The sequence below is a fragment of the Taudactylus pleione genome, unplaced genomic scaffold, assembly GCF_031769625.1.
Source record: "Taudactylus pleione unplaced genomic scaffold, aTauple2 ptg000027l, whole genome shotgun sequence".
Lineage (NCBI taxonomy): Eukaryota > Metazoa > Chordata > Amphibia > Anura > Myobatrachidae > Taudactylus > Taudactylus pleione.
The window spans coordinates 3,649,404-3,675,762 of NW_028284429.1; the positions used below are offsets into that span (position 1 = coordinate 3,649,404).

The following is a 26,359-nucleotide window of genomic DNA, read 5'->3' on the forward strand; positions in this document are numbered from 1 at the left end:
ATACAAAGTTTGAAAGCCTTACTTCCATATTTCTTACATAGGAAGTAATGTTGCACAAAATACAACACAATTCAAAACCAAACAATAGTATAAAAATAAATAAAAGTGCACATTTACTTCAGAACCCAAAGTACTCCATATGTATGTATGTATGTATGGATTGATATTGTCGAAGCGTAGACAATGTGAACATTGTTAAGTGCGCATATAGCTGTGAGGCATTAAACAAGCTTTTAAAATGGAACAAATAGGACCAGAATTTTTGGGTTGATCCTTGTTTACACAACTCAATATCCTTAAAAAAATAAAATGACAAAAGCAGTAACCATAACATTTTCAACATCATCCTATGGGATATGCCTAGTTAACATCACTAGATATATATGATTACCACAATTTACATATTTCTGTAAACTGTAAACTTTGGGTTTTTGTCAGGAGTAAGGGCCTGATTCAGACCCGGTCGCGAGTGCTGAGCGCTCGCAACCGGGTCGATGGTGGCCCACTGGGCATGCGCATGACAGAGCTGGCTCCGTCGTGCGCATGCGCGAGACCCGGATAGCGACGGGCACTCCGTCGCTCCGGGTCTTGCAACACAGGGGGCGAGCTGTCGATGGTGAGTGACAGCTCGCCCCCTTTGGTAGGCGGGCCGGGGGCGTGGCCGGCCAAACGGAGGCGTTCCCGAAGGAACGCCTACCGTTTGGGGACGGCCCCACTGACATCACAAGTGATGTCAGTGGGAGAGCTTCCGGCTCAATTTGAGCCGAAAGCTCTCTGGGGCTTGTGGCCACGAGACCCTGCCACAAGGGTCTTGTCGAAAGCCCGATGGTCGTGATGGTCTTGACCATCGCGACCATCTTCCTGGTCACTCGCTTTAGCTGTGGGTGGTCACCCACAGCTATGCGAGCGGCCAGTAGACCGTTCTATAAAAACAAAAGCCGGCCCTGATTCAGGCCTCAGTTCCTGTGACAGAGTATTAGCTGGCAAAGTATCTTTAAATTGACCTTCGGGTACATAATCTAATGTACTATCTGTAAATGTTGGGGATGACTGAGGTGTTTGCGGATGCTTGGATATATGGGATGTAGTTTGGCCAAATGCTGGGGGGGCTTTGCTTGTCGAGCATACTTGTATGTAGTTTGCCCATATGCTGTGGGGAAATTAGCTTGCTGACCATACTGTGATGTATGCTCAAATGAGGTGGGAGACTGAGGTTGCTGCACATACTGGGATGGTTCCCCAAATGAGTTTGGATATTTAGCTTGTTGCCCAAAATGGGTGGTTGGTGGAACATGTGTTTTGTAGTGGATTGTGCTCAAGATTTGAGAAAAAAAATTAGCGGTTATCGCGACTAAGCCTTTCCTGCATAGCCATCATTTCCTTTAGCAAATGACTCTGCATTTCTCTCTCATTGGCCATGAACCGCTGCAGTCTGGCGTCCTCTTGTGTCTGCCATTCCTAATCTAGGTCGCATAGTTGTCCACAAAGAATATTTGTCATGGCTTTGGTAGCAACATCAAGTTTGCTCTTCTTCTTTTTACGTGTTAGCACTGTGAAAACTGAAAGAAAAAGAGAGAAAACATTGAGCAACAGATGTAAAAAAAATTTGAAACACAAAACAATAATGGTCCAAATTCAAAAAGCAGTATGCGGTGCCCGTCCTCCACTACAAGATGAACGCAGAAACAATACGGTTTCTACTATATACTAGACATTGAACTAAAACATTATATAGATTAATGCAGCAGAACATAAGTTATTTGATTTAAACTTACTGTTACCGCGTAGGGTGGGCTTGTCTCCCTGGGTCTGTGGCTCAGACTCAGAATCTCGCCTTTGCGTTGGAGAGATCACATCTGTGCCAGTGTTTGGTTCAATGATGATGGTACTAAGATGAGTCATCATCTGGGTCATGAAATAGGACCTGCGATAATGCTGGGCTCTGCTGGCTGCTCTCAGGAGTTGTTGAAGGCGTGCATGTCGTTGTTGCAGACAGTGTGCCAGCATCACTTGAAGAAGATAGAGCAATGGGGTTGCATAGTGCTGTATGCCCAAAAGCGGAAGTGCATAAATCGTATAAGGGCCACTCCATCCTTCCCACACCACTGCGATTACGATTGTGGTCATGGACCTTTGTGTATTGTTTCTTTAGGCTCTTTAGCTTATTAAGGACTTGCTGCTGTGTCTTCACAATACCCCGGCTGGCCAGGATTTTGGCAATGTTGCAATAGATCATGGCATCCTTAGCAGTGCCTGTGATTTGAGCTTTTATTTCCTCCTCTCCCCTCACATGTAAGAGCTCACGGACCTCCTCGTCCTTCCAATGTGACATGATCTGCAACCACCTGTACACACCTGGCACCACTCTCCAAACACCTGGTACTGCACTCTCCTCTGTCAGCACCAAGTTCACCTCGTAGAGTTGCGGGCCTCTCTGCAGCTGTTTCGGCACCTATATCCGCCTTGTAGCACTGCACTGCCTTTTTAACGCTATGTGTGGCGTCTGCCCTCCACTGTCCGGCTGCTGCTGATGATCTCATCAACAGGCAGCCGCGTCCGGCCAATCAGGAGCTGTTTGGTGAAGCCCGGGAGTAAATTCCCGGGTAGCACCATTCAGACAGAAGCAGGGTAATTTCCCGGGACTTAAGTCCCGGGGAAAAACCCTGGTCGATTGAAGGGGTGGCTACCCGGGAACGTGTTCCCGGGTAGGTACCTTTCAGACAGACGCGGCTACCCGGGAATTTGGCTGAGGCAGGCCAAATTCCCGGGAATCTCGAGATGTCTGAAAGGGGTATAAGTAACCTCTAAGTGATCGGATACATTGTAGCTTTGTGACCATATTAGCTATGTGCCGGTAATGTTAGCTACACAAGAGAACTTTTTCCATTGAACTGGCAAACAGCACAATTTTTCTGCCAGTGGAAGATCCCGATAACGGCGGTACACACTATACAATTTTTTTTTTTTTTTTAAACATGGCGATTTTCATGCAACAATAATTTGCATATTTCTGAGGAGGACGAGATAAACAGAAAAAAATCGTGGGATATTTGGTCTGAATATCGTGAATGCTCACATGTGGTTTTTTAAAAGTTAAAAATGCTTATACTCTTCTGCAGAATGTAAGCTCTTACGAGCAGGGCCCTCTACCCTCTTGTGCTTCTCCTTACTTTACTTTTGTCTATTTCTTACTCCCCATTAGGGCACCTACCACTTGGTGCTTATGCTCTGTTGCTTATCTGGTTGCTATGGTCGCTAATGTAGCAATATATATTATCCATGTCCTCGTCCTGAATTGTATTGTTCTGTAAGTCACTGGTCAACCTATTTGTTTATGTACTGTGTAAGGCGCTGCGGAACACTTGTGACGTCATATAGATGAATGATGATTATGATAATATGTTAATTCAGTATTCTCCCCACGCCTTACTACTTCAGTATTCCTCTGCCGCCCAACCGAAACAAAAGTTGCGCTGCACTGACGTTACTATTCCTAAATCCAAAAATGGCAGGTTTAGGCGTAAGGTGCTGCGCACCACACAGGAGTTCACCCACCATTAGGGACCACGGACCACTATGGCGATTCGCCGTTGTTTCAATTTTCCCAAAGGATGAAGGAGAAACTGCGATTTTCGTTGCTTTGTTCGTAGTGTAACAACAAAGATTGTGGGCAGGTAATAGGGGCCCTGACTGAGGGCAGGAGCCTGCGCTAAATCGGTAGATATGAAAGTTGTACATTTATTTTCATGTAAATGCCCCTCAGATGGTAATACACTTTGTATGGGCAGCAAGTACAGTTTTATTTTTTCAACAGTTGTTTGCTCTAAGTGGGCTATTCAATTGTATTGGGTCCCCATCTAAAGTGATGGGAGCTATTCAATCGTTGTGACGGGTGCGTTCGCACACCCAAAGTGCACGGTATTAGCAGCGTAAAGCGACTTCTCCCATGCGAAGTGTCAGTTAAGGCGTTCAAAGTGGGGCGCGCTGCAGTTAAGGCACCCGATCACCCTACTTTGGGGGATTTCTGCTCGCACCTCAAGTCACTTTAGACTGGAGCTACACTCCCTAAAACTATCACTTTAGTAAATTTACCCCTTATTGTGCTAATCTGCTAAATGAAACAGGTCATCAATATAATGACTGCTCAGTGCTAACCAAACGTATTCTGCGCCTCGCATCCCCACTGCAGAATATGCGCGGTTCCTGTCTTGCTGATTAGCCAGAGGAAATGTGCAGGACGTAGTTTCCTGATGGAGGAAATTCCCTTTGAGTGAAGGTCTATTGTAGAGCCTAGTGCTGGATCTCTCCGCCAGCTGCTATAAGGGTGATCAGGCAGGGGTAGGGGGGTTTGCTGTATGATTATGGCCCATGGTTAGTTAGGCATGTGATAAGCTCATTAGGGAGCAGTTATTTAGCGGAAGGCAGGTAATTGGTCTGCAGGAAGCGGTGATTGCCGTCTGCAGGTGCCCGGAGTCCTTTAACACCTCTGTATAGTTTACAGTTCTTTTATTGTGTGTGACGTCCAGTGACCAGTAAGGGCAGACTCCAGTGCTGGGTGGGTTATTCATATGAAGATAATGACATGTCAGTTGGTACATTTCCTAAATGTGGCTATGTGCCCAATGGCTGGAAGGGGCAACGACAAGATCTCTGGAGTTTAATGTAAAATTGTGACTCTTGCAAACATGCACTCATAGACTTTCCTCTCCGGCTGTACTGTGAGTTCTACATTCCGTAATAAGTGCAAATTTAAATATATCACATACCTTGGATACCAGCGTGGAATGAAGAGCACCTGCGCCTTTGAAATAAGTAATGAATGACTCAACGAGGGGTGTGGGGGAAATATATATATATATTTTTTTGTTTAAATAAAGGACCTTTATATTCAGTGTGTGTACATATAAATATCTTAAAAATTTTTTTTACAGTTGCCAGCGGGCCCTTGATACCAGGGCATGCTGCCACTTGTGGTTCTCCCTACACTTTTTTTTTTTTTTTCTGGAGGCAGAATTATTTGTGGCAGGGTCCGGTGAGTTTAGGTGTATCCGCATTGTATGATATAGGGAAATATGTCGGCTGCGCGCAACCTCTTCACACTCGCACCCTGTTACATTTCATCCATAGCGCATGATTCAGAACCGCACACAATACCGATGTTCACATGCGCAAAAAAGTCAGGAAAACCTCTACGACGCCTGCGTTACACAGAGCGTTCACGCAGAGGTGCTGCTGTGATCAGAAGAGACGGTATCGGACATGGCGCGGCAAAGTGACGGGCATTCCTGGGCGGTGGCCTGAAGTGAACGTATTTAAAGTCCGTCTCAGGGGCGTGTTATGGGAGTGTCGGGGTCGTGTCTTAGAAAGTGGCTGCGTTCTCAGACACGTCGCCACAGAGGCCACAGTCAGACTGAGAAACTGCACCTTCTATAGGCCTCGTGTTCATGTCATTGGTGCGCGCAATAGTGTCATCTGAAGAATAACCGGCGGCGTTACAGCACCGCAGTGATGCAAAAAGTGGGCGTCTCAGTGATTGCGCAGTCAGACGCAGGCTACTACACCAGGGGAAGGATGATACCAGCATGTGCATATTATCCCTGCCTCGATGACGGCAACAGACGCACGAGCGGATGCAGCTGCGTCCACCCTCGGAGTCGCGCATCATGTTCACAGTTCCCGGTGGACCCTCAGGATAAATAATCCTTGCACTGAGGATCTTTCTCCCACTTAGATATTTAATCTCATCAAGTTACAGATCATTGATTCACCAGCAGCAGCTGAATGCCCTGTCATACTGTATATTACGCTGCCCCGTCATACTGTATATTACGCTGCCCCGTCATATTGTATATTACGCTGCCCCGTCGTACTGCATATTACGCTGCCCCGTCGTACTGCATATTACGCTGCCCCGTCGTACTGCATATTACGCTGCCCCGTCGTACTGCATATTACGCTGCCCCGTCGTACTGCATATTACGCTGCTCCTTCATATACTCCACAGCAAATGCATCTGCTTCAGGCAAAGTAGGTGAAAAGCGTTTCAGGATCAAAAATACTTATTGACATCAGAATCACAAGTTTTTATAACTTCCTTTTTTTAAATACAGGTTCCATAGCAAATAACGTTGGGATGTTTTTTATTTTTTGCCCCTCGTTTCTTGTGTTTTAGAAATGGCAGTGACATTTGTGCAATGTGTGGTGTGTCGGTGTAGTTTGCGTCACGCGTAGAATGTGCGAGAGAAGCTCTGTACATTATAGGATGGTCTCTGTAATGTTTTTCCTTGGCTGTCGCACCCAGTCGCAGCCTGGCTCTGTCTGTTTCTTGCCTTTGGGGTTTCGTGTGATGGACCCGCTTGCCCCCCGATGCATCGCTGCCCTGCATACTGAATGTCCTGTACCTCTCTTACAGCTCTCAGCTACCGATCTGTTGTGAGCATTAGTGACGAGAAGGCCCGGCTCTCTGCCTTACACCAGTTCCTCAGCACTCGCAGTTACATCGAGGGCTACACTTTTTCTCAGGCCGATGTAGAGGTGTTCAGGCGGCTGACGGGACCCCCACCTGACCATTACTTCCATGTGGTCCGATGGTACAGGCACATAGCGTCCATATCATCCGACACCGCGGTGCAGAGCGACCCAAGTAGTGCGCAGTCATGTGAGTAATGTGTTTGAGCATATCCGTGATTGTGTGCTGTGATGTCCTTAGCTGTTCGCAGGATAGCAGCTTCAGGAATAAGGTCTACCTTTTATGTATATTTTATTTTGGGTTACAGATGCAGAATAGACTATGGGCCTGATTCAGAGCCGCTTGTAAGCGGCCGCTCGTTCGCTCCAAGCAATGTTTGCCCAACTGCGCATGCGTACGGATCGTTATACGCATGCGCGAACCAGTCTGTGCTTGCAAAATAGCGAATGCCTGATAATTTGAGTGACAGGATGAGGCGTATGTGGGTGGTAACAGGGGAAGGTGCTTGAAAACGGGGAGTGGAGATCCGATCGCAGGCGTGCTTAAAGGTCAAAACGGGCGTTTTATGGGTGTGCATAATTAATACAGCAGCGTCATTGACCACGTCACTGGGTTATTTTATAGCCAGAACTGCTCGCAAAATTGTGGTAGCAAAAACCAACCCCAAGAATAGCGAGCAGCTCATACCCTGGTCGATGTACTCGATTAATCTAATAAATAGCGGACATGACGTAGGATGCGAGCGGCCAGGGGGCATATTTTCCCAAAAAACGACCGCAAGTTTCCCAAAAAACGACCGCTCGTTCAGACCTAGAGGCGTGAACAGACCGCAAAGAGCGAACGGTTCATTTGAATGGCCACCCCTTTTTTTTTGGAACGAACGACTGCAAATAGCGACCGGCTCTGAATCAGGCCCTATATTCCTTAGGCATTATTATATGTAACCAGTGGATGGATATATTTAACTGTATAGAACATTATAAATTTTTTTTGGTAGGCATGTGTGCCTATACATCCCTGAAAATCTGTACTTGTTTGATAGTCTTCTAGAACATGTATCTAATTAAACATTAGCTATAGATTGAGGTTATATTTGTGAAACTGCAGCTTACACAGTGGCGAGATTGTGATAAGGAGTATATGCTTATACACTGACGTGCCAAAAGTCATGGATGCCTAGTATCGTGTAGGACCCCCTATAGCTGGGCGAAGTGCAGCAACTCAACGTGGCATCAATTCCACACGTGGACGGAGGACCTCTGGAGAGATCTGACCCATTCCGGCTAGATAACGTCCCACAGCTCCCTGATTTTTGTAGGTACAGGATCTTAGGTGCCAATGGACCTCTCCACCACATCCCATAAATGCTCAATTGGATGCATGTCGAACGTGGGGGCCACAGCATTCGTCAGAACTGTCCAGAATGCTCCCCGGACCAATTCTGGACAACTTACGACTAATGACACTGTGCATTATCCTGCTTTAATATTCCATCATTGCGGGTGTACATTAAGTGCATGAAGGGCTGCAAATAGTCATCAAGCAATTCAACGTAACGGTTACCAGTCAATGACGTGTTCAGGTGGACCAGCGAAACCAACCCATGCTACGTGTACACACCCCATACCAGCCTGCACGGTGCCTTGTTGACAACTGGGGTCCATGCCAAACTCTACCATCAGCCTGAAACAACTGGAACCATAACTCATTGGACCACGCCACATGTTACCAGTCTTCCAGGCTCTAATTAGCAACGTCACGAGCCCAGGTTGAGGTTCTGTGTCTGGTGTTATAGTATTAACAGGGGCACTCTGTTGGGTCTTCTGCTCCCATATCCCACTGAAGCTATAGAACGCTGCACTGACCTGCTGGATATGCGTCTGGTACCTCCTGCACTGAATGTGGATGGGATTTGAGTCAGTGTCGCTTGTCTGTTACCGCGGACAATTCTGTCTTTATCACTTGGGGACGTATCTTTGTAGCTTGCTGAGTGGTCGGTTGCTGTTGTGCTTTTAGCCATAAGCGTTTTCTTCTGCGTTATGAGATTACTGGCTGCCTGAGGCTGGCTGGTCCTTATTTATTTCCCCTTATGCCTTTACTAGACGAAGTCAGGAATTTTAGGGTAGCAAACGAAAAAAGGTCATTTGCGGAACAGGTAACGAACTTACAATAAATTAAGAAACAAAAGTGTCTTTTCTCAGGCCTGAGTTTAGTTTGTGTGCGATTTTTAACTGTATTAAGAGCTATATCTATTAAGCAATGGTTTCGTCCACTGAATTTACAGAGGCAATTATATTCAAATCAAAACAGGCCTGATTTGCTATTGATTGGTTATTGCCCCTTTAAATCCAGAGTCTGAAACCGCTGAAAACTTTAAAAAGAAGTATTGCTTAATAATTGCTTAATAATTGTACTCCCACGTTCCTTTCATTAGTAGCCCTATGAAAAGTGCAATTTCAGTTGGATTAGTGTGTATTGGCGGTGGCTCACTATTATTTGCGGATGGCAGTTTGTGCCACATGACTTGCACCAGTATTGCCACTAGGGTGTAATAATCCAGAAGAATAATAATACAATTCAATCCAATGCGCTGTCAGCAGCCGGAATGGGGTTGTCGGGCGCAATAAAGCAAAAAGCTACAAATATACAGATAACCGGCCCTTATATTTGTCAGTTCAAAATTATAGTAGTTGGACGGATATAGTATAGAACGTTAATCAAACTTATTAACATGAATTATATGGGGGAAAAAAGGACAATAAATCCTGTATCTGGAACAGAATTTACAATTCGCCACCTGAATGAACCCTGAAGATGAACCTTTCAAACTCAGGACGATGACTCCAGCAACCAAATAGGCAGCAAGGTATTACCCAGATATGGGGGAAAGATGTCCAAAGCAGTCCCTTTATAGCGAGAAGGGGCAGAGGTAGCCGGGCTGTGAAGGTGATCCTCTGGGTGCTGCAGGTGTACGGTGCAGAGGTAGCCACGCTGTGAAGGTGATCCTCTGGGTGCTGCAGGTGTACGGTGCAGAGGTAGCCGGGCTGTGAAGGTGATCCTCTGGGTGCTGCAGGTGTACGGTGCAGAGGTAGCCGGGCTGTGAAGGTGATCCTCTGGGTGCTGCAGGTGTACGGTGCAGAGGTAGCCGGGCTGTGAAGGTGATCCTCTGGGTGCTGCAGGTGTAAGGTGCAGAGCTAGCCGGGCTGTGAAGGTGATCCTCTGGGTGGTGCCGGTGTACGGTGCAGAGGTAGCTGGGCTGTGAAGGTGATCCTCTGGGTGGTGCCGGTGTACGGTGCAGAGGTAGCCGGGCTGTGAAGGTGATCCTCTGGGTGGTGCCGGTGTACGGTGCAGAGGTAGCCGGGCTGTGAAGGTGATCCTCTGGGTGCTGCAGGTGTACGGTGCAGAGGTAGCCGGGCTGTGAAGGTGATCCTCTGGGTGGTGCTGGTGTACGGTGCAGAGGTAGCCGGGCTGTGAAGGTGATCCTCTGGGTGGTGCTGGTGTACGGTACAGAGGTAGCCGGGCTGTGAAGGTGATCCTCTGGGTGGTGCCGGTGTACGGTGCAGAGGTAGCCGGGCTGTGAAGGTGATCCTCTGGGTGGTGTAGGTGTACGGTGCAGAGGTAGCTGGGCTGTGAAGGTGATCCTCTGGGTGCTGCCGGTGTATGGTGCAGAGGTAGCCGGGCTGTGAAGGTGATCCTCTGGGTGCTGCCGGTGTACGGTGCAGAGGTAGCCGGGCTGTGAAGGTGATCCTCTGGGTGCTGCCGGTGTACGGTGCAGAGGTAGCCGGGCTGTGAAGGTGATCCTCTGGGTGCTGCAGGTGTACGGTGCAGAGGTAGCCGGGCTGTGAAGGTGATCCTCTGGGTGGTGCTGGTGTACGGTGCAGAGGTAGCCGGGCTGTGAAGGCGATCCTCTGGGTGGTGCTGGTGTACGGTGCAGAGGTAGCCGGGCTGTGAAGGTGATCCTCTGGGTGGTGCTGGTGTACGGTGGAGAGGTAGCCGGGCTGTGAAGGTGATCCTCTGGGTGGTGCTGGTGTACGGTGGAGAGGTAGCTGGGCTGTGAAGGTGATCCTCTGGGTGGTGCCGGTGTACGGTGCAGAGGTAGCCGGGCTGTGAAGGTGATCCTCTGGGTGGTACCGGTGTACGGTGCAGAGGTAGCCGGGCTGTGAAGGTGATCCTCTGGGTGGTGCCGGTGTACGGTGCAGAGGTAGCCGGGCTGTGAAGGTGATCCTCTGGGTGGTGCCGGTGTACGGTGCAGAGGTAGCTGGGCTGTGAAGGTGATCCTCTGGGTGGTGCCGGTGTACGGTGCAGAGGTAGCTGGGCTGTGAAGGTGATCCTCTGGGTGGTGCCGGTGTACGGTGCAGAGGTAGCCGGGCTGTGAAGGTGATCCTCTGGGTGGTGCTGGTGTACGGTGCAGAGGTAGCCGGGCTGTGAAGGTGATCCTCTGGGTGGTACCGGTGTACGGTGCAGAGGTAGCCGGGCTGTAAAGGTGATCCTCTGGGTTTCCATATGCTGCAGGTGTACGGTGCAGATGGATCGAGAAATCCGTCCAATAGTTTGTAGAAATGGAGCTCAGTCTTTTGCAGGAATCTAAATATTCAGAAGGTGAGCGGCATAAATCCAGATATAATGTGGGACTTGACACCTTCCCTGGGCAAAGTCACCCAGCTTCATCAGACGTAACCACAAACCATTAGACTGATTTCATGTTCCACCTGCACCTTACATCTGTAGCATATGGAAACCTGCCATCCCATCCAGCCTCAGGCAGCCAGTAATCCCTTCTTACTGGGGGCCACAACGTCCTAACGCAGCAGAAGACGCTGCAAGAGATTGCAAGACATTTGCCTAGACCCCCAACCCTGCCACCTATCCTACCAATCCTACCTTCATTACAAGGTACTCCTGCCCTTCATTGCAAGACCTTTGCCTAAACCCCTAACCCTGCCCTCTATCCTACCCATCCTACCTTCATTACAAGGTACTCCTGCCCTTCATTGCAAGACCTTTGCCTAAACCCCAACCCTGCCCCCTATCCTACCAATCCTACCTTCATACCAAGGTACTCCTGCCCTTCATTGCAAGACCTTTGCCTAAACCCCAACCCTGCCCCCTATCCTACCCATCCTACCTTCATTACAAGGTACTCCTGCCCTTCATTGCAAGACCTTTGCCTAAACCCCCAACCCTGCCACCTATCCTACCCATCCTACCTTCATTACAAGGTACTCCTGCCCTTCATTACAAGACCTTTGCCTAAACCCCAACCCTGCCCCCTATCCTACCCATCCTACCTTCATTACAAGGTACTCCTGCCCTTCATTGCAAGACCTTTGCCTAAACCTCAACCCTGCCCCCTATCCTACCTTCATTACAAGGTACTCCTGCCCTTCATTGCAAGACCTTTGCCTAGACCCCCAACCCTGCCACCTATCCTACCAATCCTACCTTCATTACAAGGCACTCCTGCCCTTCATTACAAGACCTTTGCCTAAACCCCCAACCCTGCCCCCTATCCTACCAATCCTACCTTCATTACAAGGTACTCCTGCCCTTCATTGCAAGACCTTTGCCTAAACCCCAACCCTGCCCCCTATCCTACCCATCCTACCTTCATTACAAGGTACTCCTGCCCTTCATTGCAAGACCTTTGCCTAAACCCCCAACCCCGCCACCTATCCTACCCATCCTACCTTCATTACAAGGTACTCCTGCCCTTCATTACAAGACCTTTGCCTAAACCCCAAACCTGCCCCCTATCCTACCCATCCTACCTTCATTACAAGGTACTCCTGCCCTTCATTGCAAGACCTTTGCCTAAACCCCAACCCTGCCCCCTATCCTACCCATCCTACCTTCATTACAAGGTTCTCCTGCCCTTCATTGCAAGACCTTTGCCTAAACCCCAACCCTGCCCCCTATCCTACCGATCCTACCTTCATTACAAGGTACTCCTGCCCTTCATTGCAAGACCTTTGCCTAGACCCCAACCCTGCCCCCTATCCTACCCATCCTACCTTCATTACAAGGTACTCCTGCCCTTCATTGCAAGACCATTGCCTAAACCCCTAACCCTGTCCCCTATCCTACCAATCCTACCTTCATTGCAAGGTACTCCTGCCCTTCATTGCAAGACATTTGCCTAAACCCCTAACCCTGCCCCCTATCCTACCAATCCTACCTTCATTACAAGGTACTCCTGCCCTTCATTGCAAGACATTTGCCTAAACTCCAAACCCAGCCCCCTATCCTACCTTCATTACAAGGTACTCCTGCCCTTCATTGCAAGACATTTGCCTAAACCCCAAACCCAGCCCCCTATCCTACCATCCCAAGCTGAAACATCTTGCCATGCAGGTGGTGGATTCCCCTGTGACACCCAGACGGGGCTAAGAACTGGATGTCGGGTAGAGGCTTAATTTCTAAGGAACGTCTTTATTCACCCATCTGTATATTGTCATAACGAGGAATTCAGTTAGAGGCGAAAAGCCATTTTCACCCTTTTTTTTTTTTTTTTTGCGAAAATTTTGCCTAAAAAAAATTTGCCAAATTCAATTCCAGGACAACTTCGCCTAAGCGGAAACAATTCTCCAAAAAAGATTCTCCAATCAATAGCAGGTGAAAAGAAATGCAAAATCTTTATTTTGGGGTGCAAACGTGGGGAAACGTCCCAGACCCCTTGGGACAGCCCCCCAAAGGACAAATCTGCAAAAAAAAACAGAAACAAAAACCTAAGAACAGCCCAAAAAAGACATGTCATTTTTGGGGTGAAAATTTAAAAAGTGGGGGGATAAACAAACATAAAAAGTAGCAAAATAGACTTTTTGGGGGTCGCCAAGGATGGGTCAGGTGTTTTTGGGATTGCAGGTGCATGCAGCAGGTGGATTTTTCAAGTTTTTTAAAAGTTCACTTTAGAGACAAAATAATATGCTAGCACCCATTTTCTTGTACCCCAAACTTGCCCGGACTACTTATTATCACCAAAAAATACAGCTTTATGCCATTTTTCACCACTTTTACAAAGACGCTAATAGCAAGCAATTTACACAACTTACGTACCCAAAATAGTTTTATTAGGGCTATTAATGCACATCTATATTGATTTCCTATGTTAGTGCATCTTTTTCTGGGGTACAGACTAATTTCCCCACTTCTTTCAGTACTTTTCGCCTGTTCCGCATTCGCCTATTTCCGTTTTCGCCTGTTTTGCAATTGAATTAGGCGAAAAGCGGGGACGCGCACGGAATAACAGACGAATGAAGCGAAAAGTCGGACAGGCGAAAACTTCGCCTCTAATTGAATATGGCCCTTAGTGTGAAAATATCACTTTATAGACACACATATTATATGATTTACTATTGAAATGCACCTAAACATGTGTACACACATGCCCTCTAGTGTCACAACATGGTGGTGCAGAGCAGATTAGGCAGCACAGATGGAGTAATGGTTAGCACTACTGCCTGAGGTCTTGAGTTTGTTTCATAACAAGTCCCTGATTGTATGGAGTTTGTATATTTTCTACAAAAAAACCTACCGGTAGGTTATTTGGCTCCTGACAGTAATGTACCCGTGTGTGTATGTATTTGTGTGTGTGTATGTATTTGTGTGTGAGCATGTGATAGGGAATATAGATTTTAAGCTCCACTGGGGCAGGGTCTGATATGAATGGCCAAACTCAGTCCTTCCAAGTCTCTCTCCCCCTCCCCACGTGTGTCTGTATATATACTACACAGGAATCGCATCTTACTTATGCCCCTAAATATAACCTATTATAGGCAAAGTCATCGCAGAGGAAGTAGTTATATAATGTATCTCTTCACAATGAATGATGCAGAGCCTAACGTGTGCTTGTTTGCAGAGCGTATCTTGTTTGTTTCTGCTCCAGAGCAGAATGTGCGGGCGATGCAGAGCTGTATGCATTTCAGTTGCATGATGGTGTAATGGGGCGTATTGCCATAGCGACGGCGAGTCAGCTGCGTCAGCATACGTACGTCACATTTCTGATGTAACCCTTGTGCCTGGCATAGGGCTGGTGTCAGCGTGTAGTGATAACTAGCGTACGGATAGGGGGCAGGTGCTCCGCAAGGTGCATACAGGCGAATATGCGCATTGTGCTCCCGCGCACGGCTGTATACTGCACTGCAGTGACTATGAATAGCAGAGGATGGTGTAAGTAAATACGTGGGTCAGACCTGCCCATTGCTGTAATGTATGGTCAGCCTGCAGTAATGTGCGTCATGTCTCACAAGTATAAGAGGCTGACTGAGCGCTCTCCGGGCTTACGGTGCTCTCTGATTATCCTCCATACTTAGGGTAGGTTCTATGGAAGTGTCATATAGTACAGTACTTCTCCTCAGTAATCTGCTGTAATATACTCATGCTGTACTGCTCATTTGATATTTTGCAGGCAAGGGGAGACGCACACAGCCTCGGTGGTCCCCCCCAGCGGGAAGAGAACAACCCAAACTGCGCCTGTACAACAGTCTAACTCGCAACAAGGTACTTACAGTGTAAATGTGACAGACACCATCAGACCACCAGGGACCTGCGGTGTGTGTGATGCTGTACAGTAACCATCAGACCACCAGGGACCAGCAGTGTGAGTGATGCTGTACAGTAACAATCAGACCACCAAGGACCTGCAGTGTGTGTGATGCTGTACAGTAACAATCAGACAACCAGGGACCTGCGGTGTGAGTGATGCTGTACAGTAGCCGTTAGACCACCAGGGACCTGCAGTGTGAGTGATGCTATACAGTAGCCATTAGACCGACAGGGACCTGCAGTGTGAGTGATGCTGTACAGTAACAATCAGACCACCAGGGACCTGCAGTGTGTGTGATGCTGTACAATAACAATCAGACCACCAGGGACCTGCAGTGTGAGTGATGCTGTACAGTAGCCGTTAGACCGACAGGGACCTGCAGTGTGTGTGATGCTGTACAGTAACAATCAGACCACCAGGGACCTGCAGTGTGAGTGATGCTGTACAGTAGCCGTTAGACCGACAGGGACCTGCAGTGTGTGTGATGCTGTACAGTAACAATCAGACCACCAGGGACCTGCAGTGTGAGTGATGCTGTACAGTAGCCGTTAGACCGACAGGGACCTCTAGTGTGAGTGATGCTGTACAGTAGCCGTTAGACCGACAGGGACCCGCGGTGTGAGTGATGATGTACAGTAGCCGTTAGACCACCAGGGACCTGCAGTGTGAGTGATGCTGTACAGTAGCCATTAGACCGACAGGGACCTGCAGTGTGAGTGATGCTGTACAGTAACAATCAGACCACCAGGGTCCTGCAGTGTGAGTGATGCTGTACAGTAGCCGTTAGACCAACAGGGACCTGCAGTGTGTGTGATGCTGTACAGTAACAATCAGACAACCAGGGACCTGCGGTGTGAGTGATGCTGTACAGTAGCCGTTAGACCACCAGGGACCTGCAGTGTGAGTGATGCTATACAGTAGCCATTAGACCGACAGGGACCTGCAGTGTGAGTGATGCTGTACAGTAACAATCAGACCACCAGGGACCTGCAGTGTGAGTGATGCTGTACAGTAGCCGTTAGACCGACAGGGACCTGCAGTGTGAGTGATGCTGTACAGTAGCCATTAGACCGACAGGGACCTGCGGTGTGAGTGATGCTGTACAGTAGCCGTTAGACCACCAGGGACCTGCAGTGTGAGTGATGCTGTACAGTAGCCATTAGACCACCAGGGACCTGCAGTGTGAGTGATGCTGTACAGTAGCCATTAGACCGACAGGGACCTGCAGTGTGAGTGATGCTGTACAGTAACAATCAGACCACCAGGGACCAGCAGTGTGAGTGATGCTGTACAGTAACAATCAGACCACCAGGGACCTGCAGTGTGAGTGATGCTGTACAGTAGCCATTAGACCACCAGGGAGGGACCTGCAGTGTGAGTGATGCTGTACAGTAACAATCAGACCACCAGGGACCTGCAGTGTGAGTGATGCTGTACAGTAACAATCAGACCACCAGGGACCTGCAGTGTGAGTGATGCTGTACAGTAGCCAATAGACCACCAGGGACCTGCAGTGTGAGTGATGCTGTACAGTAGCCATTAGACCACCAGGGAGGGACCTGCAGTGTGAGTGATGCTGTACAGTAACTATCAGACCACCAGGGACCTGCAGTGTGAGTGATGCTGTACAGTAACAATCAGACCACCAGGGACCTGCAGTGTGAGTGATGCTGTACAGTAGCCATTAGACCACCTGGGACCTGCAGTGTGAGTGATGCTGTACAGTAGCCGTTAGACCACCAGGGACCTGCAGTGTGAGTGATGCTGTACAGTAGCCGTTAGACCACCAGGGACCTGCAGTGTGAGTGGCGCTGTACAGTAGCCATTAGACCACCAGGGACCTGCGGTGTGAGTGGCGCTGTACAGTAGCCATTAGACCTACAGTGTGAGTGAGGCTGTACAGTAGCCATTAGACCACCAGGGATCTGCAGTGTGAGTGATGCTGTACAGTAACAATCAGACCACCAGGGACCTGCAGTGTGTGTGATGCTGTACAGTAACAATCAGACCACCAGGGACCTGCAGTGTGTGTGGTGCTGTACAGTAACAATCAGACCACCAGGGACCTGCAGTGTGAGTGATGCTGTACAGTAGCCATTAGACCACCAGGGACCTGCAGTGTGAGTGATGCTGTACAGTAGCCATTAGACCACCAGGGATCTGCAGTATGAGTGATGCTGTACAGTAACAATCAGACCACCAGGGACCTGCAGTGTGTGTGATGCTGTACAGTAACAATCAGACCACCAGGGAACTGCAGTGTGTGTGATGCCGTACAGTAACAATCAGACCACCAGGGACCTGCAGTGTGAGTGGCGCTGTACAGTAGCCATTAGACCACCAGGGACCTGCGGTGTGAGTGATGCTGTACAGTAGCCGTTAGACCACCAGGGACCTGCAGTGTGAGTGGCGCTGTACAGTAGCCATTAGACCACCAGGGACCTGCGGTGTGAGTGGCGCTGTACAGTAGCCATTAGAACACCAGGGACCTGCAGGGTGAGTGATGCTGTACAGTAACCATTAGATTACTAATTCTGAGCATGAACATATAGCAATGTGACGGCACGTTCTTTCGTACGCTGATGGCGGCACTATACGGTTACTATACGCCATCTCCTCTTACCTCTGCCTGCAGTGTGCTCGCTACATGAAAGCTTACTATATCTTCCGGTGCCTCGTGTTAGTAAATGTCACTAATTCTCTCTGTAATCTGACCTTTTGGTCCCTTAGGCACAATGCAAAGCGAATATTTGTTTTGTTCCTGTAGGAGGTGTTTGTGCCGCAGGATGGTAATAAAGTCACGTGGTATTGCTGTGGTCCTACCGTCTATGACGCCTCTCACATGGGACACGCCAGGTGCGTATATATATGAGACCTATTGTTATCTGTCAGACATCGTTACAGGATTGCCAAATATTAGCTTTCTAATACCCAGTTATATCTAAGAAGCAGTTTTAGTAATGTTTGGGCTAATTGACCTCAATATGATCTGCTTTTTACCTACATGGATCTGTACATAATGGATGTTAATATCTGTGTAAATAACTATAAATAATATGTATGAGCAGCGAATCTGGTGCCATTGCCTCAGTGTTACTTGTATATGGTAGGAATAACTCAGATAGGAATAATGCACCCACCCATCCATTATACATGTCCTGGATATTATTAGTCACCATCGGTTTCGCTAAGCTGTGTAAAAGATCACAGCCTGCTTCCTTTTATATGGTGACCTCGGATGTCCCTGCCGGTTACCGTAGGGAGAGGGGCGGTGACCTCGGATGTCCCTGTCGGTTACAGTAGGGAGAGGGGCGGTGACCTCGGATGTCCCTGTCGGTTACAGTAGGGAGAGGGGCGGTGACCTCGGATGTCCCTGTCGGTTACAGTAGGGAGAGTGGGGGTGACCTCGGATGTCCCTGCCGGTTACAGTGGGGAGAGGGGCGGTGACCTCGGATGTCCCTGTCGGTTACAGTAGGGAGAGGGGCGGTGACCTCGGATGTCCCTGTCGGTTACAGTAGGGAGAGGGGCGGTGACCTCGGATGTCCCTGTCGGTTACAGTAGGGAGAGGGGCGGTGACCTCGGATGCCCCTGTGGGTTACAGTAGGGAGAGGGGCGGTGACCTCGGATGCCCCTGTGGGTTACAGTAGGGAGAGGGGCGGTGACCTCGGATGCCCCTGTGGGTTACAGTAGGGAGAGGGGCGGTGACCTCGGATGCCCCTGCCGGTCACAGTAGGGAGAGGGGGAGACCTCGGATGTCCAGGTCGGTTACAGTGGGAAGATGGGGAGACCTCGGATGTCCAGGTCGGTTACAGTGGGGAGAGGAGGAGACCTCGGATGTCCAGGTCGGTTACAGTAGGGAGAGGGGGAGACCTCGGATGGCCCTTTCGGTTACAGTGGGGAGAGGGGCGGTGACCTCGGATGTCCTTGTCGGTTACAGTAGGGAGAGGGGGAGACCTCGGATGTCCAGGTCGGTTACAGTGGGAAGAGGGGGAGACCTCGGATGTCCAGGTCGTTTACAGTGGGGAGAGGGGGAGACCTTTGATGTCCAGGTCGGTTACAGTGGGGAGAGGAGGAGACCTCGGATGTCCCTGTCGGTTACAGTAGGGAGAGGGGCGGTGACCTCGGATGCCCCTGTGGGTTACAGTAGGGATAGAGGGGGTGACCGCGGATGTCCCTTTCGGTTACAGTGGGGAGAGGGGCGGTGACCTCGGATGTCCCTGCCGGTTACAGTGGGGAGAGGGGCGTTGACCTCGGATGTTCCTGTCGGTTACAGTAGGGAGAGGGGCGGTGACCTCGAATGTCCCTGTCGGTCACAGTAGGGAGAGGGGGAGACCTCGGATGTCCAGGTCGGTTACAGTGGGAAGATGGGGAGACCTCGGATGTCCAGGTCGGTTACAGTGGGGAGAGGAGGAGACCTCGGATGTACCTGCCGGTTACAGTAGGGAGAGGGGGAGACCTCGGATGGCCCTTTCGGTTACAGTGGGGAGAGGGGCGGTGACCTCGGATGGCCCTGTCGGTTACAGTGGGGAGAGGGGCGGTGACCTCGGATGTCCCTGTCGGTTACAGTGGGGAGAGTGGGGGGTGACCTTGGATGTCCCTGTCGGTTACATTAGGGAGAGGGGCGGTGACCTCGGATGTCCCTGTCGGTTACAGTAGGGAGAGGGGCGGTGACCTCGGATGTCCCTGTCGGTTACAGTGGGGAGGGGGGGGTGACATCGGATGTCCCTGTCGGTTACAGTGGGGAGAGGGGCGGTGACCTCGGATGTCCCTGTCGGTTACAGTAGGGAGAGGAGGTGACCTTGGATGCCCCTGCCGGTTACAGTAGGGATAGAGGGGGTGACCGCGGATGTCCCTTTCGGTTACATCGGGTTTGCGTGCGTCTCTGCCCCCCCACTCACCTAGGTGTCTCTATGAGCACAGAGCGCGCGTGCAGGCTGACGTGTGTAGGGCAAACGATTTAAGTGCGCTGGTGCAGAACCATGATTGGCTGCGCTCTACATCCCGTGCGCTGCGTTAATGATCACCTGCAGTTTTTTTTTTTATTTTATTTTGTTTTATTTAGACCATATGTTTATTAATTTATTCAACATCATTCTCTAATTATAATTGAATTCACCTTCTTCCTCTTTAGGTCCTATATTTCTTTTGATATCCTAAGAAGAGTTTTAAAAGACTATTTTAAATATGATGTTTTTTACTGCATGAATATCACGGATATAGATGACAAGGTGAGCGATTGCGGGTCCTGTTTCTGCGCTGAGGGGGAGGTGTATCGCCAGTTATACAACTTAAGCAGTGATGTCGTATATGGGCTTACGTCTATAAATAGAGACCATATAGTTTTATAGAGTTACTCTGTCTCTAGCATGAGCTGTGTGTTTATAGAGGTCTATTTCTATGTAATAAACTAGTAAATAAATGGAGTTATATTTTTGTTGGGAGCCAATTAACCTACCAGGAGTGTGGGAGGAACACTGAGTACCCGGAGGAAACCCCCACAAGCACAGGGAGAGTATACAAACTCCACACAGTTAGGGCCGTAGTGGCAGTAATGCTAACCATTACACCATCTGTGCAGCCCATATATAGTAATAGATGAAGGAGAGAGGCTTTATACTTTTTTAAAGGTGGTTGTCACTCTAGAATAACCTAACACTGAGCACGTGTCCAGGTTTGTGTATTAGGATATATAAATCTTTAATAAAACCCAGTTAGAACATGTGCTGTAACCCATTGTACCCCATAAGATAACGGACTACATATTACCCAGAATTCCCATTGTCCGTTCACTGGACACCTGGCTGCGGGTGCTGGGAAGAGACGTAATTAAAGTACTTTGTATTACAGTGTATTTTATAGTCGTCTCTTACTATTAAGATTTCTCTTTTTAGGTTTTACAGGTCCGTTTAAATGTTTTTTTCTTTTTTTGTTTTGTTTTTCTCTCAATTATCAGATCATAAAGCGTGCCAGACAGAACTACTTGTTTCAGCAATACAAAGAGAGCCAGCCCCAGGCTGCCTCGGTACTGCGTGACGTGCGCACAGCACTAACGGTATGTATGTATGTACTGTTCACAATCTGGGTGTCCATGGAGGTATTTTTATTTATTATGTGATCTACGTAAACACAGCATTAACCTTTTGCAGTAATGTAACCGCGCCACTCAGTGCTTTCCGAATGGTTACGCGGCATTGCGACACAATAATCGTACAACAAAGCATCATAGGTCAAAACACACAGATACAAATGTGTATAGCTTTGTTGTTTTCCATGTGTTGCCCATGAATGGATATCAGCCAGTGTCCTGTCCTAATAGAAGGTACTGCCTGTGGCCCCCTGCAGATGAGGCCAAACGTCACATTGCGTATGTAGCATAACATAACGCTGGTTATAATGGCGGGTGTCCAGCACGTGTGACGCTGCAACTGTTATAAGGGGTCATTGTTGAGATCTTGTTAATGTTGTTTTTAAAACTGTATGGGCTTATGTATTCACATAGGGCAAGGTGCAATCATTATTAAGCTGCATACACACACAAAGATTTTCTATCCAACCATCCAACTAGTTGATTGGTTGGAATGAGAATCTGGTAACGTATGGGAGTAACTGATGATCAGCAATTTGCTCCCAAACGCCGGAAAATGGACAAAAACTGTTGTATGAACAAATTGTTTAGATCAAACATTTAACAAACTTGTCTGACGCCATTTTCATCTGTTTTCTGGCATTTAGGAGCAAATTGCTGATCATCAGTTACTCCCATACATTACCAGATTTTCATTCCAACCAATCACCTAGTTGGATGGTTGGACAGATGATCTTTATGTGTGTATGCAGCTTTTTCTACTTCAGGGTCCATAGGGTATCCACAGGATACCTTGGGGTATAGGTGTGACGTCAGTCGCAGGGCACCAAAGAGTTAAGCTTTCAGCCTCCCAGGATGCACTAGGTCCCCCTCCTATACCCCGCCCCCGGGCCAAGGCACCTCAGTTTAGTTTGGTGCCCGGCCGGAGTCGGGTGCACCTGTTGGAGTGGGGGCTAGAAGAGCCCCTGAAGCTTATTCTTCATGCAGCTGTGGCTGCACAACTGGATGTACAGCATGGACAGTCAGTCCTGACGTCCATGCTGTCTTCCCTACACCCCGCCGGTACCAGAACGCCGGTACTGATCCGGGGATGCTGGTGGGCGTCTGGGGTCACAGCTAGCGGTGACCCCAGATGCTCCGGACCATGGCCGGATTCAAGGGGGACAGAGGTAAGCAGCGGGGCCCCGCGGTGGGTCCCCGCTGATCACATGGTCCTAAGTCCCCAGGCAGGGGGCTCCCTGGGGACTGGCTGCAGCGTGGAGCCAGGCGACCAACCTGCGCTTCCACTACCCCCTGGGACAGCGGACCGCAGCAGAGCGGTAGCGCTGCGGCGTCCCAGGGGTTAAATGCATGCCAGGGGAGCGCGCCTTCCCTGTCTCACAGCCGGCGCCTCCCCCGCTGCACACAGCCCTCTCTGCATGCTGCCGACTGGTCCTGTGGCAGCGCTCCTCCCCCAGGCCAGCCTCCTCTCTGCTCCTCGGCGGCCATCTTCTCCAGAACGCATGGTGAACGCTGCTGGAAGCGCTGGACGGAAGCATCGTGGTCTGGGTCCCCCCGCATACCTCTCCTCCGCTGTGGTCAGGTCTGTGTATGCAGCGCTGTGTCCTACCAGGCCCTGTGTCTGTGTAGTTGAGTGATCAGCGCTGTTAGTGCAGGAATTGTTATTTCTCTGCATTGTATGTGACTGTGCTAGCGCTGCTGCCTGTAATCTTTTCTTCATCTAAACTGTCAGCTTTATTACTGTCCCTGTTCTTTCTGCTAAAGCCCTTGCGGTGCGGTGCTGCAGGGTGGTCTCTCGCCTATTTAATACTTAATTGGTGAGAGAGGTCACATACGTGGTGCCATCATGTCTGAAAGTGATTTTCCCCTCCGGCTACAGTGTACCACGTGCAAAGTACCGTTAGCGGAGGGGGAGGGTAGCGCGGAGGACCTTTGCCGGCAGTGTTTGTCCATGGCGCGGCCTATTACGGTTACAGCACCGGTACAGGAGCCGCCCTGGGCTTGTTTCGCTCAGGCGTTAACAGCTTTAGTGGGCCAGTTAGCTCCGCAGCCCGCGTTTACTCCGATGGGTTTGTCCCAGCAGTCTGTGGTGTCGTCACCCATGCAGGGGTTCCCACGACAATTGGTGGTACCCCACAGTCTCCCTATTTCCCCGCTCCCGGGTTCTCAGGAGCCAGCGTGGGTTAACTCCCTGACGAGTTCTGTACAGCACTTGTCGGATGTGTTGCAAGGGGAGTCTGTGATGCGGCCTCATAAAAGGCCGGTGGCGTCTCTGTCCGCTCCTTATGAGGATGACGAAGGGACGTCTGATGATGGGGAGATTCTAGATCCTTACGATCAGGAACCTCTCCATACTAAGGACGCTGATGCTAAGTCCAAAGTATATATTCCTGGACTTATTCGGGCGGTCCGCACAGCCTTGGTGATTGAGGACGAAGTTCCCCCAGCGGCTAAATCTAAGTATGCCTTTTTCAAAGATGTGAAGGGCGATGCCACAGTCTTTCCTCTTTCGGGTCAGTTGGTGGACCATTTAGAGGAGGCGTGGAAACAACCTGGCAAAAGATACCAGCCGCAGAGACGCCTGGCGGTGGCTTATCCGTTCGCGGATAATTATTTTGCGAAGTGGGAATCCCCTCCACAGGTGGATTCTCACGTGACCCGTCTTGTCCGTAGTGCCACATTGCCGATGCCATCCATGTCCTCCCTTAAGGATGCTACGGACCGCAAGGTAGAAATCTGCCTGAAGTCCGCTTATTCCCTTGCAGGGGGGGCAGCACGGCCGGCTATGGCCATTTGCTGGGTTGCCAGAGCGATGGAGCGCTGGGCGGACTCATTAGAGGCTTCTTTTGAATCCGACTGTCCGGCCGATCAGGCGGAGTTGATTGGCAATCTCCGTGATTCGGCCACCTACATCAACGAGGCGGCTCTAGACATTAGTACTCTGGTGTCTAGAATTTCTTCAGCAGCGGTAGCTGCTCGTCGCACCTTGTGGCTGCGATCCTGGAAGGCGGACGCAGATTCCAAGAAAGGTCTGGAAGCGTTGCCGTTTACCGGAGAAGTTCTCTTCGGTCCGGATCTGGATAAGATTGTGGCCACGCTGGCAGCAGCCAAATCTGCCTGTCTCCCGTCGGCCGCTGCTCCTTCTGGTTCGGGACCATCGTCCTTTCGGTCATCTAGGGCCCAGGGCAGGCCCAAACCACAGTCGTTTCCTCGACAGGCTGGCCCTAAGAAATCGGTCAAGCCCCGGAAGCAGGCATGGAGTACCAGACGTCCGGCCCCCAAGCCAGATGACAAGCCTGCGGCCTGACGGTCCGGGCCTCCCTTTGGGGGATCCCAAGGTGGGAGGCCGCCTGCTACAGTTCGCCCAGTGTTGGTCGACCACTACGACAGACACTTGGGTTCTGGAGGTGGTTTCTCACGGATACGCCCTCTCCTTCCGGCACAGACCCCCGGCTCGCTTCTTCACCACGGGTCTCCCATCAGACCGGAACAAGGCTACGGAGCTGCGGAAGGTATTGCACACTATGCTCCAGGCTGGAGTTATAGTGGCGGTTCCATTCTCCCAGAGGGGCCAGGGTTTCTATTCAAATCTATTTTTGGTACAGAAACCCAATGGGTCATATCGTCCGATTCTCAACCTCAAAGCACTCAACAAGTCTTTGCGGGTCCCGAAGTTTCGGATGGAGACCCTACGGTCCATCATTCTGGCGCTGGAACCTGGGGACTACTTGGTGTCATTGGACATACAGGACGCTTACCTGCATGTCCCTATTCTTTGGCGCCATCAACAGTTCCTCAGGTTCGCAATCAGCAGCGACCACTTCCAGTTTCGGGCGTTACCTTTTGGCCTGGCAACAGCACCACGTGTTTTCACCAAGGTGATGGCGGTCATGGCGGCTTCTCTGCGGCTGCAGGGAGTCCGCATGTTGCCGTATTTGGACGACCTGTTATTGGTGGCAGGATCTCCAGAGCTCCTGTTACGCCACTTGGACCTGACCATTGCACTGCTGCAACGGCACGGCTGGCTAATCAACTGGCAGAAGTCCACTCTAATCCCGTCTCGGAGGATTCTGCATCTTGGAGCCTTATTGGACTCGGGACAGCAAAGGATCTTCGTGACGGAGGACAAGATCTCTGCTTTACAGTCAAGGGTGCGCAGTTGTCTGCACAGCCGCCGGGTGTCCTTACACTCGGCGATGAGGTTACTGGGCTCCATGGTGTCGGTGTTCGACATGGTGGAATACGCCCAGTTTCACTCCAGACCTCTGCAGCACCTGATCCTGTCCAAGTGGAACGGGCTGACTCAGTCTCTGAAGTCCCAGACGATTGTGCTCACCCAGGAGGTTCGCCTGTCCCTTACGTGGTGGTTACAGACGACCCACCTCAACAAGGGACGTCCGTTCTGGGTTCCAAATTGGGTCCTGTTGACAACGGACGCCAGTCTTCGGGGCTGGGGAGCAGTTTCTGGTCCACACTTGTTCCAGGGCAGGTGGACGCCGACAGAAGCGGAGCTTCCAATAAATATCTTGGAACTCCGTGCGGTCTTCAATGCTCTCCAGCAGGCACAGCGGTTTCTCCAGGGTCGCCCGGTGCAGGTCCAGTCGGACAACGCTACCACCGTGGCCTACATAAACAGGCAAGGAGGAACTCGCAGTCGGGCGGCTCTCGTAGAGGTCTCTCGGATCCTGGTTTGGGCGGAGCACAATCTTCCGGCCATATCAGCGGTCTTCATCCCGGGAGTGCTCAATTGGGAGGCGGACTTTCTAAGTCGCCAGGACGTTCATCCGGGGGAATGGTCCCTGCACCCGGACGTTTTTCAACTACTGGTGGACAGGTGGGGTCTTCCAGAAATCGACCTCATGGCGTCCCGGCACAACAACAAGTTGCCGGTGTACGGGTCTCGCACAAGAGACGAAGGGGCGTCTCTGGTGGATGCTCTGTCCGTCCGGTGGACGTTCCGGTTCGCATACCTGTTCCCTCCGGTCTCCCTTCTTCCACGGGTAATCCGGAAATTCAAACAGGAAGGAGGGACGCTCCTGTTGATAGCTCCCGCGTGGCCCAGACGGCACTGGTTCTCAGACCTTCAGGGTCTGTCCGTGGACATTCCTCTGCGGTTGCCGCTACGACCGGACCTTCTGTCTCAGGGTCCTTGCCTTCACCCGGACCTGACTCGGCTGTCTTTGACGGCGTGGCTGTTGAGACGGCCATGCTGAGGTCCCGGGGGTTTTCCAGCTCTGTGGTGCGTACCATGTTGCGAGCTTGG

General features: G+C 50.2%; 1 protein-coding gene across 2 annotated transcripts in view; it reads left to right on the top strand.

Moving 5' to 3' along the window:
- The window catches only part of CARS1 (cysteinyl-tRNA synthetase 1), a 67,408-nt gene that overhangs the window by 3,157 nt on the left and 37,892 nt on the right, over nucleotides 1–26,359 (top strand). Inside the window, exons 2-6 of one of the 2 annotated variants that reach the window (XM_088451805.1) lie at nucleotides 6,413–6,658; nucleotides 14,874–14,965; nucleotides 17,779–17,867; nucleotides 20,143–20,239; nucleotides 20,965–21,063. In XM_088451805.1, the coding sequence (XP_088307931.1) occupies nucleotides 6,413–6,658; nucleotides 14,874–14,965; nucleotides 17,779–17,867; nucleotides 20,143–20,239; nucleotides 20,965–21,063 (623 nt within the window). The remainder of the gene's footprint in view (nucleotides 1–6,412; nucleotides 6,659–14,873; nucleotides 14,966–17,778; nucleotides 17,868–20,142; nucleotides 20,240–20,964; nucleotides 21,064–26,359) is intronic. The other variant, XM_088451806.1, reaches the window with a different exon arrangement.